Source organism: Convolutriloba macropyga, chromosome 8, assembly GCF_964194025.1.
Source record: "Convolutriloba macropyga chromosome 8, txConMacr16.3, whole genome shotgun sequence".
NCBI classification, from domain to species: domain Eukaryota; kingdom Metazoa; phylum Xenacoelomorpha; order Acoela; family Convolutidae; genus Convolutriloba; species Convolutriloba macropyga.
Genome location: NC_134475.1, coordinates 11,285,652 through 11,298,908, shown reverse-complemented (window position 1 = coordinate 11,298,908; position 13,257 = coordinate 11,285,652). Strand labels below are relative to the sequence as shown.

The following is a 13,257-nucleotide window of genomic DNA, read 5'->3' as shown; positions in this document are numbered from 1 at the left end:
TTCTAAGTTGGATGACAGACTGGCATCAATGATTGAGATACTGTCGATGCCAGTGTTCCATGTCATGCATATGGTTTACCCCCCTTTTATTCCGTCCATAACATTCATCACCAGGTATTCAAAACTCTTTCCATAGAAGGAAAATAGCTTTAGGTTGAACTAGTCTCAAATATAGGTTTTATTAATAGCCGCCTCAGCTTCTCAGCTGGCTATTATAGCGCTCCTTTTTTACAATTCGAAGAATTTTAAATGTATTTGGGCGCTGTCTTTTTTACGACTCGAAGAGGAGTATTGGAGAAGTCCTTTTTCAATCAATTTTATTGGAGTTATTTTTGAAGCAGGAAATGAAACGCGTGAAAAAATTTGGAGTGATTTTGGTGATGAACAAAAGTGAAGAGCGGAGCGAAAAGAGTGGTTTTTGTTCATACCGCTGTTTTTGAGAGAGCGAGAAAGTGATGTTTGAAAAAAATTTTCTTTAAGCGAGCGAAATTTTTTGTTCACGTGCGGCTTTTAGAAGCAGTTTTCTTTGCAACTTTTGATGGTTATGAGGTCTAATTATGATATTGTATTAGTTTTAGGTTTATTTGTTTTGATAGAAATTGAAGTTTTCGAGTAGTTAATTTGAGTTTAATGCTAATTTGGAGGTTTTTGATCAGTTTTGCTGATTTTTAGACGAAATTTAATGATTTTTGGCCTGTTTTTTTTTTACTGTTTTAAATGGGATTTGAATAGAAGCTTGTTCCTTAAGTAATTTTAGATACCAATTGATTAAAGTTTTGGTTGGTATAAAATCTTAGACAAGTTTTTTATAGCCTGTTGTAAATTGCCCATTGCTTTGCGAGCTTTTCATTTCTCGAAATACAAAGGAAAGTTTTTCTAGTTGTTTTTGTTCAATTTGTTTTTGAATGCCGTTTCTCTTGTTCCTTATTTTTTATGGAATTGGTGCAGGTTTAGGCTTCACAATAATAGTTCTAGTAGTTTTGTCATAATTATGGGCAATTTTCTCCTTAGAGTCGTTTCCGGAATTCTTCCGGCTGCTTTTTTGTAAAGAGCTGTTCACACATTTTCATGATTTTTGGAGTCAAATTGGAGAAGTGATTTTGGTCACACCGAAACAGAAAATGGAGCGAAAAAGCGAGTGGTTTTGCGGAGTGAAACTTTTAACTCTAATTTTGAAGTAGAGAGTGAACAAAAATTCGCTTTCTCGCTAGTGGTTTTTTGTTCACATACGGCAATTTCACTTCAATTTTTACTGTTTTTTGATTTTTTCGATCTGATTTTTTTAGAAATTGTTTTCCCAATTCACTCATAGTCCGTTCTAGGTATGACTTGTTGTTTAATCAGTGAAAATTCTCTGAATTGTACGTCAGGACTTGTCCTGCTATGTTTTTTATTTCGTCGTTGCGATTTTTGTTGCGACCATATGACGTCACAACCACTTCAAATCTGCTTTTTGTTCATTCGTTCATGCAGTTTCAACTGAATTGAGTGCGTGACGTCATTTTTCGCTCTTAGTGGAGCGAGTTTTTGTTCATTTGCGTGATTAAATTTTTGGTCACACTTGGCTTACCGCACTCTCAAAAATGACTTACTCACTTTGAAATTGAATTTTATTTACTTTAATTCAAAAAAGATAAGGTCAATTGGTTATGTGTCACTCTAAATGAAGGTTATTTGAGAGCAGCTAATAGAGGCAGCAAAAACTTATACAGATTTTTAATCAAAATATAGCATATCAGCCTCCAATGAAAAGACGATTTTTTGGTGTCTTTTTTACTGTTTTTTTAGACTGCAGATCTACGAAGCTATTGCGGCTATTTTCTGGCAATCTGCCGGCTATATTTCTGAGATATTCCTAAGAGAAATGTTACTAAAAGAGATAGGGATATTTCTGAGTGCCAAGTCTCGTCGACTGTCTCAAAAAGGGCAATGGAAGAAGTATAGGAAAATAACCAGAGCTATAACGAGGCTATTTCTGGGATTAGGACATGAGAAATCGCTGATTGGTACTGTCCTGACAGTCCCGACATTTTCAAGTTAGAAATATTTTTCGAAAGTTCTGCAGCTTGACCTGTTTTAGAGTACCTTCCGCTGTAATTTGAAATCGATTTATCTGATATGCAATATTAGCAGGAATTGCGTCAATTTTAAATTTACATTCTGCGAACGTGGTTTAGGGCGACTTTGTTTTTATTGGCCGTGTGGTACATAAAACTTTCAAGATTTATAATACCGATTTTTTTACTGATTTCTTTTTAAATGTTGTGATTTATATCCAGGTATGTCGTATGTATCGGAGAAGAACTACATCCACCGTGATCTGGCCACTCGCAATTGTCTGGTCGGAGAGAATCTGGTCGTAAAAATTACTGACTTCGGACTCAGCAAACAGCTCAAAGATGGCTGTGAATTCCTCATGCTCGAAGTAAGAACAACCACTTGTTGTTTCGCCTGTTTACTCTCACTCTTTGTGAAAAACAGGAAAAACGTTAATGTTTTATGTTGCGCCTATATGCAGCTTTTTATGATGTCAGGATTCCCGTACACGTTTTTAAGCACAAAATTATGCACGTAGCTTGTCGTTATATCTGACTTTTTATAAATAATCCAGTAGCTATAGTTTCCCAGGATCTTTTCTGTCTGTGCCCCCCCCCCCACCGTACGTTATGCACCCCCATTACAGAGCACGTGTCATTATATAGTAAATTATTATGTAAAAATATGGTACGTGCGTCTAGGGGTTGCAAATAATATGCACGCACTAAGCGGGGGGGGGGGGGGGGGGGGCAAAACGGAAAAGATCCGTTTTCAAACTTGTCTGTAGTAGTTTCATTTTCTCACATCTGATGTTATTGATTCTGTATGAAGCTATTTTATTTTATAAATTGAAAATTCTCGGTAGAGGTGGATTTTAATGAACAGTGAAGTGTGATGTAAAGAAGACGATGAATTGCTTGGCTTCAGATTAATTGCTATCGCCCGTCGTTTCAGAGCACATTACCCTTGTTAATGCCGCCCTCATCTTCTCAGCCGGCTATTATAGCGCTCCTATTTTTTTTACAATTCAAAGAATTTGAATTGTATTGGGGCGCTGTCTTTTTTTTTTAAGATCTGTTCACACATTTTCATGATTTTTGAAGTCAAATTGGATTAGTGATTTTGGTCACGCCGAAACAGGAAGTGGAGCGAAAAAGCGAGTGGTTTTGCGGCGTGAATTTTTTTCGCTCTAATTTTAAAGTAGAGTGAGAAAACGGTGTTTGAACAAAAATTCGGTTTCTCAGTAGTGATTTTTTGTTCACATGCGGCAATTTCACTCTGATTTTTACGGTTTTTTCGATTTTTTGGATCGGATTTTTTTCTAAATGGTTTTCCCAATCCATTCACAGCTCTTTCTAGGCCTAGTTTTTTGTTTGGATTAAATTTTAATTTCTCGACAGTAGTTTTTTTTGTTCACATGCGGCATTTTGACATTGATTTTTTGTTTTTTTTATCTGATTTTTTTAAATGGTTTTCTCAATTCACTGATATTCCATTCTAGGTCTAGTTTTTTTGTTTAGTCAATGAAAATTCTTTGAATTGTACGTCAGGACTTGTCCTGCTATGTTTTTTTACTTTGTCGAATAAAAAAATGTTTCGCTTTACCTCATTTTGCCGCCTTTTCAACATTTTGTGTGAAATCTTTTTGACTTCTCTAGGCTAGTTTCTCTCTTCTCTCATTCTGCTAAAAGTGATTTTGAACATCAGTTGCTCAGCAAAGCAATTCAAAATGAACAGAGTCAGTATGAAAAATTGAAGTCATAAATAGAAACGGGATAAACCCATAAAGCCCAATTTTAGATGCCCGCTATTTGAACGTCGGTCCTATAAGTATTAGTTACCTCTCTCTAATGCTGATTGTTATTGATAGTAGCCCCTGTAGCCTCTCTCTAAGAAACAGAAGTATGTTCAACTACGAAATGCCATCAAAATAAATCGGACTTAAAAAATGTTTTTGTCCAAAAATCTTTTTTTTTTCAATATCTTCTGTTATTTCAATCCCAATCATGCTTATAGGAATCAACGGCGGCTATTTTCCGGCAATCTGCCGGGTATGTTGTTTTACTTGTATTTGACTAGTATGATCGAGCGATTATGTTAGACATGTATTTGTCTGTAGGCTAGTGACGGGGTGGTTCCGATGCGCTGGATGTCCCCTGAGGCGCTGTCTATTGGGAGGTACAGTCGGCAGAGTGATGTATGGAGCTTTGGAGTTCTTCTCTGGGAGGTATTCACTTATGCCATGCAGCCCTACTACGGTTAGTTGTGCTAAACGTCTTCTGTATTATAAACACACACAGGAAGGCTAAGGTCTCGAGTGAAAAGTTCTGAGCTAAGTTGCTGCTTGGCCCGTCATTTTCCACCCAAAGCAAGAGTTTTTTGGATTGTTGTGTTCTTGCTGCAAAGCTGAGCGGAGCTATATTGCAGTGCTCTTTGTTTTTTACGACTCGAAGAGGAGTGTTAGTTTTCTTGAGGTTTTTTTTTTGCCGGAAGTACTATTCGTTCAGACAGCGTTTAGAGTTGAAAGTGAAATTGAGTAGTTTGAACTGTTTTTTTTTACTAAGCGAGAGGACTAATTTGATCATGTGCTGCGCTCAGTAAATGACTTTTCGAAGTTTTTTTGTACAGAGGGACGCATATAGATAACCGTTTTTAGCCGTTTTTCGTCCAATTGGCCGTTTTTTTCTTGTAATTTGGGTTTTTTGTGAAAATAATTTTTTTCGATGCTTTTTTAAAACATAACCCTCGAAATTGATACCACAGTGTTTCTGAGAGCCTAATGACGTGTTTCGATTTAAAATGGGCTGATTTTTCTAGATTTTTAGTTTTTTTCTTTTTTTTTTCATTAAATTTTTTTATCTCTAAGCGGACTTTTTTCAACAATCATATGGCAACTTCCCTGTAATAATTCATGCCTTGAATGTCGCTGTAACGTGAGGCTTTTTTCTTTTATAAATTGTACATATGATAATCCGACTTTAGCAGTTTTTGACCAAGTTTCTTTCTTGTATTTTGGTTTCAGTTACCGTAAAAAGTTTTTTTTGTGCACCATCAGACATTTGAATATCGTTTTTATCGATAATCAAATTTTTTCTCGCCTTAAGTCTTTGAAATTCAGTGAAATTTTTTTTTATATGCAATTTGAAAATTTTTTTGGAATATATTTTAATAATTGAAATCTTTGAATTCTGTTTATATTTTTTTAATCTATACAGTAGAATGGTTATTTAATTCTTCTAAGTCTTGAATGCTAAATAATGGAATGTATTTGTTCTTCTACTTCAGTTTGTTGTCAATTTGATTTTTAACTTTCAAAAATCAAGAATTATTTGTTGATTTCTACGTTTTTTTTGTACAATGTTACTGTATTCTCCACATTCCAGCTTGTATTTGTACTATTCTAGCAGTTTATTGATACATATAGTTTTATGCGTTCTGCTTCTATCAACTGATAAAAAATTTAATGATCTTTGCTTCTTCTTAATATTCTTACTTTGATTATCAATTGATTTCATTTAACATTATGCAGCACTGAGAATTTGCCGGAGTTCCGTTCTCAAATTTTGACTGATCAGTATTTTTTGCGAATAATGTTGAGGCGTCAGTTTTGTTTTTAAACGTTTTGCCGTTGGTTAGTTGTCTTTTTTGTCTTCCTAATGGTTATTTTTTTGCAATTTGAATTTGTATTGTATATCATATCTCCAACAAGAGAGAAATATCTTTTTTTCTTAATTGCAGTGACTCCAAAACTATTTTTGTATTGGTTTTTACTCCTAAATTTTAGTATTTTAAAGGAAAAGTTCAGTTGGTTTCTAGGAATATTATCTGCCTTATGCTTTCACAATGTGCTTTTGAGCATTACAGTTGATTGCGAAGTTTTATTTTCTCCAGACCAGAATCATGAGTTATTTCATGACATTTTATAGCTCTGCCAATTTTTTCAGCCTATCAGTTTTTGTTTATCCTAAGATTTGTGGACATTTTTCAACGTTACCAAATTGTTTTAGTATGAAAAGTTGCGGCTTCAACATTTCTGTGAGTTGTTTTGTCAAAATTCTGTATCTTTTAGTTCTTTATTTGTTTTGTGTATCGTTTCTGAGTGATGTCGTTTGCGAAGCTTCAACGTTTCGACTCGCTTCCGGATTTCTTCCGGCTAGTTTTTTGTTTCGTCGTCTGACGTTCTTTTTTCGTTTCACATTTGTTCACACAGCACAGCTGAAGTCAAAATTTCTGATTGATTTCTGCTCACTAACGGCTTTGGCTCGCGTGACGTCATTTCTCACTCTCGCTAGCAAAAGTTTTTAAGTCTTTTGCGTGATTAGAATTTGATCGTACGTGACTTACCCACTCAGTAGAATGACTTTTGCACTTAAGTTTAATTTGATTTAGTTTAAGGTCAAAGGAACTCATATGTGCAGTAAAATGAATTTTAACAAGCTTATTAATTTATCGCTGATTTTTTTTCATAGCTTTTTGAGCGGCGTCGATTTTCTTTTATTTGGATTTTTATCTGTTTCTCTCTATAATACGGCACGCAAGTCTATTTCGCAGCTATTGCGGCAATCTGCCAGCTATGTTTTAATGTCAAAGCAAGATTTTTTAAATATTTTACCGCACTCGGCCTCAAAATTTTTATCTCAACTGAGTTTGCTTGTGTGAAGTTGTGATCCTGTTTAGTATACCTAAGTTAGGTCTTTGATTCATTACAATAATCAGAATCTCTGGAGCTTTTCCGTTTGTACCTCACAGATCAATAGCAAGGTATCGGATTTTTCTGTTTTTTTTTATCGTCCCTTAGTTTTACAAACCACGGATATTTAATAATTTTGAGACATAAAAGATAGTATTGTCAGTAAACTTAGTTGATATATTCGTCAACAACAATACTAATAATGTGTTAAAACAATATAATTAAGATATTTGCACTAGGAAGAGAGTAGGTCTGGATTCAATAATTTTAATACTACGCACCTAAAAAGTCTGAGTTTATCTGTCGTTATCGTGTGTGGTGTATTTGTGCAGACAAAGACAACCAATCATTGGTGGACTTTGTGACGGGGGGAGGAGTATTGGATAGACACTGTGGCAACAGACTCATACCAGAAGATGTCTATCAAGTCATGCTGCAGTGTTGGGCTATGCAGCCTGCCAAACGACCCTCTTTCAGGTGACTAACCACTCTAATCGTTAGCATTCCTGGCTTGACCCATCTTAGATTCCACATTTTGATCATCTATGGTTCCATCTGTCAAAATTCTATGTTCTTACCATGTTAAACAAGATACCATTAATGTTATTTAATTGCTCTCGAACAAAGTTTGAAGCAATTATTGTGGAAGTGTGCGTCTTTTTTATGCAAAATCTCCGCGTGACTTTTCTAAAAATTCTTTCCATTTGACTTCTTAAGCGACTTTTGGTTTTTTGATTGATTTGAATTGCGCATTTTCAGAAATTATGTCTGCTACTAACATAAAACCGTTTGTGAGCGATGAGAGTTGAGAGTGAATAGCCAGTGTGGTGTAGAGGTTAACATCATCGACGGTCTTCGGAGAGGTCGCGTTTTTGAACCCATCGCCAGTCAGAAGTTTTTGCACCATAGAAGTCTCTCTGGCCTATCCCCTTTCTAAATTATTTGCCTCGCCAGTCGCTTTCAAGTGACTTTTTCACGCACTTCTTGATTTTTGAGTGACTTCAATTGCTCTCACTCCGAAATAAAGAATGTTGTTCAATTAAAACCGACTGTTAGAGAGTTCATAACAAGGCCCTAATAGGCGAGTGGTTAATACCTTCGTCGAGGTGACGGAAGCGGATTCAGGATTTCGGGGTTCGAATCCTACCGTCGGCTGATATTTTTGCACCCATAAAGAAAAGTTTATCTCGACTACAGCCCATGAATTAAATCGCGCCGCCTGTCATTCGAGAGCAATTTTTCCGACGTTAGTCGGTTTATGTTTTTTATTGATAATAATAACGGTGTTCAGATCTCTCTACGAGCAATTGGACTCTCTCCTGAAAAAGTACACAGCTGCCTCGATGCCAGTGTTAAACCACCAACATTCCATGCCTGCCTACCCACCCCCACCCCCCATCATCCACCACCGCCACATGTCACAGCGCAGTCTATCACGTGACAGTGGGGGAACTACCGGATTGCCCGCTGTTCCAGCCACTGCCAGCACCCACTTGCCCTCCAACTCTTCCATTTGTTGATTGCTTCATTGTGTCTTCACAGCTGGTGAACATCTGGTGACGTCATTGATACAGAGGTACTCAGTGTGCTTTGTCTATCTAGAATAGAGAGCTTGCAATAGATCGAGATTGGGGTGAATTTTGACAGTCTGCTGAATTGGGCATACCCATTTATCGTCCCCTGATTATACCCCCGGTGGCGAATCATTTAACCAGCGAATGCCGGTTCCATATTCTAACTGGGACCTGCTTTGTGACGAGAGATAACCTCTGATTCATCAGAATCGAATCTTTGCATTAAGTCAAAACTAGTGTAGTTAGCTTAAAGAGAAAACTTGATTACGAAAACTATATAAAAATGCTTCTAAGAAGTTATCTTAGCAAAGTTTGTAAAATTGGTTACAAAGATGTGAAGAAAATTAAGTTGTGCTCTGAATTGATTGAGTTCAGAGAATAAAATTCTTGAGTTATGTGAATCTTGGCAACAACCGTGTTGATCGTATAACTATTGAGAGAGGTCTTTGCTATTCCAATTAAAGAAGATTTTTGGCTTTTTTCAACATTATCACCTGAACACGAAGCGAGTATCTACTTTATTGGGGACAAACGGTTGTTTTTGGTTTCACGTCCTGTAGTTAATTCTAATCGTTGGCTTTCTGGTTATAGAAAGGAGTATATAAATAATTTTGGTTAGTTTGTTGACTGAGGAGCTTTAGTTAAAAATGCAGGTAGTCAGTTCAGTTCCATTACAGAAGCAATATGAAGTGCAGTTTAGTTTAAAAGAGTATCTCGAACCATTTGTAAGCTGTTAAGTTAAGTTCAGAGAATGTCTTTATTTTGCATCGTATTTATTGTCATAGCTTAGATTAGTTCATCAGTAAGTTTAAAAAAATAAATGATGCCAACAATTTTCAAATACAGTTTCCTTCTGATAAAACTTTTAAAAGAGAAAAATTTTAAAGAACTTAGATTTTTTTAAAAAAATTTAAGCCTAGATGATTTTATAAATCGTAAAAATATTTATCAAACATAAGTGATAAAGAGATATTAACGCCCAAACAGAAGGTATAGCTTTGAGGTAAATTCGAGGAAACTGTTTTTTGCCGCTGATTGAATAAATTATGGAATTATCTGATGATTTGCTTTTGAGTAACTTTAATATTATACATTCCAATCCATGTTTTGATGGTGTTGGTCTCCCATTTCGTGGTAACGGCCCCAGTTTACATAATTTCTAATTCATATTTGGTGTATTGATTCCCTGATTGAAATTCGGTAAAAAAATGGCTCATCTTAGATTCAACTCCGAGCGGATTTGGTACTTGCCCCCCCCCCCCCATTATAGTGGATGCATACCGCGACCGATTGCACGTGATATTGTAAAACATATCAAATGTGATGACGAGGTGTCGTAAGTGGGTAAAAGGGGGGGGGGTCGAAACGTTCTAGGGTCATAAACGCGTTTGCTAACCCTTGCCAGAATGTTCTTTCAAGTTTTATGAATTTCATATAAGACTTGATTTATATTCTGCCCCCCCCCCTAGCTTAGTGGGCACATAAGTTTGACGCCCCTGGCGCACACGCTATTTTTACCTTGTAAAGTGCTATCTATATGAAAGAGCTAAAAACATTTTGGTGGGGGTGGGGGGGGGGGGTAGTGTAGATCCGAGACTTGCTATAATGAATAGAGGAATCAAATAAAATAATTGGCTCTTGGATTAAGACCTGATTTCTATCATTCAATCAATCGTTGCAAAAATACACCAGCTGTCAGAGTCTGAGCTCTATATATGCAAATTTTGCCCCCGAATTTATTGTTGCTCTTATTTGGAAATTTGTTTCCGCCTTGATGATCATTTAAGTTAAATGTTGATAAAAATCAGAGAATTGAGAGGTTAACTTGTGCTTTTTAACTTGTTAGTTCTTTGTTCGTTCTTCTTCGCAGTTTAAAGAGTTAGATACATATATATCATAAAGAATCATATTAAGTTAAAGTTCTATTTTGTTGTTCACTTTTGAGTTTTGAGCAATTTATACGCCCCTTGTGCTTTGTACTTTCGAACACTCAGCTACCCAAAAACCTGTCAATTCGATAGTGAATTCATTCAACTACCCAGAAATTTTCATGATCAAATGTTTTAAAGTTTTGCGTTTTCGCAAGAACACTATCGGCTCTCATTATTTCAGTTTTTGGGCGAATACAAAACTCAACATGCTTGAACGAACCCTTCGCGGGACGCCTGGAAACGGGTCTTTTTGTTCTGTAAAAGGGGTGGTAACAAGTAGAAATTCTGAGATTTTTCGGTTCTTATTCTTAATTTTTCTACAATAATCAACTTCAAAAAGCTAATAAAAGTGTCATATTGATAATATGTATAGTTAGGGTAGTTAAGTGTTTGACTTGTTTCGTCTGATCTGTCTTCATGAAATATATTGCGCTCTTTCTTTCTTTGTCTCTTCATTCATCATTATTCGCATTTGCCTACTTTCTCTCCACTGACTGACGTTGATACAATTCGGCTTCTTGTGTTCAATTTCAAATGGCATATTTAATATTCGCTATTACTCATACTACTGCTACTGCTCATTGTTGTTACTATTTGGAATTTAAAATTCAAAACTTTCATTTTTATAGCTGCGAAGCTGTAAGCTGAGCGTAGCTATATTGCGGTGCTCTTGGTTTTTTTACGACTCGAAGAGGAGTATTGGTTTTCTTAAGGTTTTTTTTTTTACCGGAAGTACTATTCGTTCAGACGATGTTTTGACCTAAAAGCGAAAGCGAGTAAAATTGCAGTGTGAACTATTTTTTTTCTGAGCGAGAGAAGTTTTTTGATCATGCGCTGCGTTTAGTGAATGATTTTTTGACATTGAAAAGTAGTTTTTGACTGAATGGCACATATAGATAACCGTTTTTAGCCGTTTTTTCGTCTAAGTTCCCTAGTTTTTTTGCTTGTAAATTGGTTTTTTGTAGAAATAATTTTTAATTGATGCTATGTTGAAATGTAAACCCCGGAAATTGATAGCACAGTATTTTGCAAAGCATGAAATTGCTTTTCAAATGCGAAATTGGCACATATTTTTTGATTTTTTAGTTAATTTTTGGCTTTTTTTTTCTATTAATTTCTTCATTTTTGGATCTTTCAGCTGTTTTTTGTCAAAAATCAGTTAATATGGCAACTTCCCTTTGATAATTCATATATTCAATGCCTCTTTGTACCTCGATGTAATTTTGTTTCATAAAATTGTACATTTGCTAATCCGATTTTCGTAGTTTTTTGCCAATTTTTTTTTCAGTTTTTTGTTTGTATTTTGCTTTTAATTACTAGAAATAGTATTTTTGGGCAATATGAGGGACTTTAATTTCGTTTCAATAAAAATTCAATAATTTTTTGGTGTTAAGTTTTTGAAAAAACAGATAAACTTTTTTCATAAATGCAGTCTTAAATTTTTTTGACCACTTTTTTGCCAAATGTTTCATTGTTTCGTATGTCTGAATTCTGCTTTTTCTTGTTGTATTCTGTTCAGCAAGTTGGATTTTTGTCTCGAAGGACTCGTTGTCTCTTCTATGTCTCGAATGCTGATCAATGAAATGTACTCGTTTTTCTTGTTTTTTTTTTAATTTACTTAACTTTCAAAAATCAAGAATTATTCTTTGTTACAGTGTTCCTAACATTGTGTCCATATTCTTCACATTTTCGTTTGTATCATTCTAGTTTTGTTCTGGCACCTACTTTTGAATTCGTTATATTGATTTTTTCAGTTGTTAAAAAATTGAATGAATTCAGCTTTTTCTTAGATCTTGTTTTCTTCGGTTTGCAATTGATTTAATTCAAAATAAGGCAGTACTGGGAGTTTGCTAGAAACTCTTTTCCAACATTTCGACTTATTACTATTCATTGCAATTTTCTTCCGGGCTTGGTATTGTTTTTAGACGATTGTTTGCTTTTGAATATTATTCTGTTGCTTATGTTTTTCTATGATTAATTTAATTTTTGAATTAGTATGAAATCATGTTGTCTAGCTTATGTACAACAAGGAAGAATCATGTATTTTTTTGTCTTAATTGCCGTGATTAGAAGTCTTTTTGTAGTGTTTCTCTGATTCTTAAGTTTGAGCACTCTTTTTTGAATAATTTTGACTTTCCTGTCTTTTTAAGTTTTTATCTGCCGTTTGCTTTCGCGATCTTTTTGAGATTAGAATCATTAATTATCTGAGGGCAATTGATGGCCATGTCAGCTTTGTCAGGCCATCAGTTTTTTGACCATCCTAAAAATTTCAGACTTTTTTAACGTTACCAAACGTTTTCAATAATGAAATTTTTGCTGCTTTTTTTTCCTCTTGGTGACAGTGGTTTAAATTTCACCGATTTTTAGATCAGACCCGTGGAGGTCATGAGTTAATGGTTTAATACAAAAGGTAATGGCTTCAGCTTTTTGTGAAGTTTTGGTTCTTCGAGTCGCTTCCGGAATTCTTTCGGCGATATTTTTTTGTTTCGTCGTCTGACGCTTTATTTTCGTTTTACATTTGTTCTAGAACATTCTGTCTCGTCACTGCTTAAATGGCTTTTTCGCGCTTGATTTCACGCTTTCTGCGTGACCTAAATTGCGGTTATTCAGAAACAGAATCTGTTCCTAAAACAAAGTTGATTGTAAAAAAATAGATTGTGTGGTCCGACAGCCGAGTGGTTAAGGCGACAGGCTGTTAATCCGGAGATCGCCGGTTCGAGACGCGACAGGGAAACTTTTTTTGCACCCAAAAACAACCTTTGAAATAAACTTGTAAGTTTTATAGGCGGCGGCGATAACTATTATCAACTCACTTTCTGTATCTTTTTCCATCTGTATTTTACGGCACGCAAGTCTATTTCGCAGCTATTCCGGCAATCTGCCGGCTATGTTTTGACTACTGTTTATAACATTCCAGTGTGTTACCATAAACTGTAGGTGGGTCTGATTAGAAGTTATTTCGAGTGCAGAAAAATTTTTCCATCACGCTGGAGTGATCTGAGTTGGAATCGAGCGCAGACAAAAA

At 35.4% G+C, this 13,257-nt stretch overlaps 1 protein-coding gene across 3 annotated transcripts in view; it reads left to right on the top strand.

Moving 5' to 3' along the window:
* The window catches only part of LOC142344458 (uncharacterized), a 35,243-nt gene extending 26,484 nt beyond the window's left edge, over positions 1 to 8,759 (top strand). For all 3 annotated transcript variants that reach the window (XM_075396118.1, XM_075396116.1, XM_075396117.1), the window contains exons 4-7: positions 2,280 to 2,425; positions 4,157 to 4,295; positions 7,060 to 7,204; positions 8,019 to 8,759. In XM_075396118.1, the coding sequence (XP_075252233.1) occupies positions 2,280 to 2,425; positions 4,157 to 4,295; positions 7,060 to 7,204; positions 8,019 to 8,247 (659 nt within the window). In that variant the 3' untranslated portion in view covers positions 8,248 to 8,759. The remainder of the gene's footprint in view (positions 1 to 2,279; positions 2,426 to 4,156; positions 4,296 to 7,059; positions 7,205 to 8,018) is intronic.
* Positions 8,760 to 13,257: the final 4,498 nt, after the last annotated feature.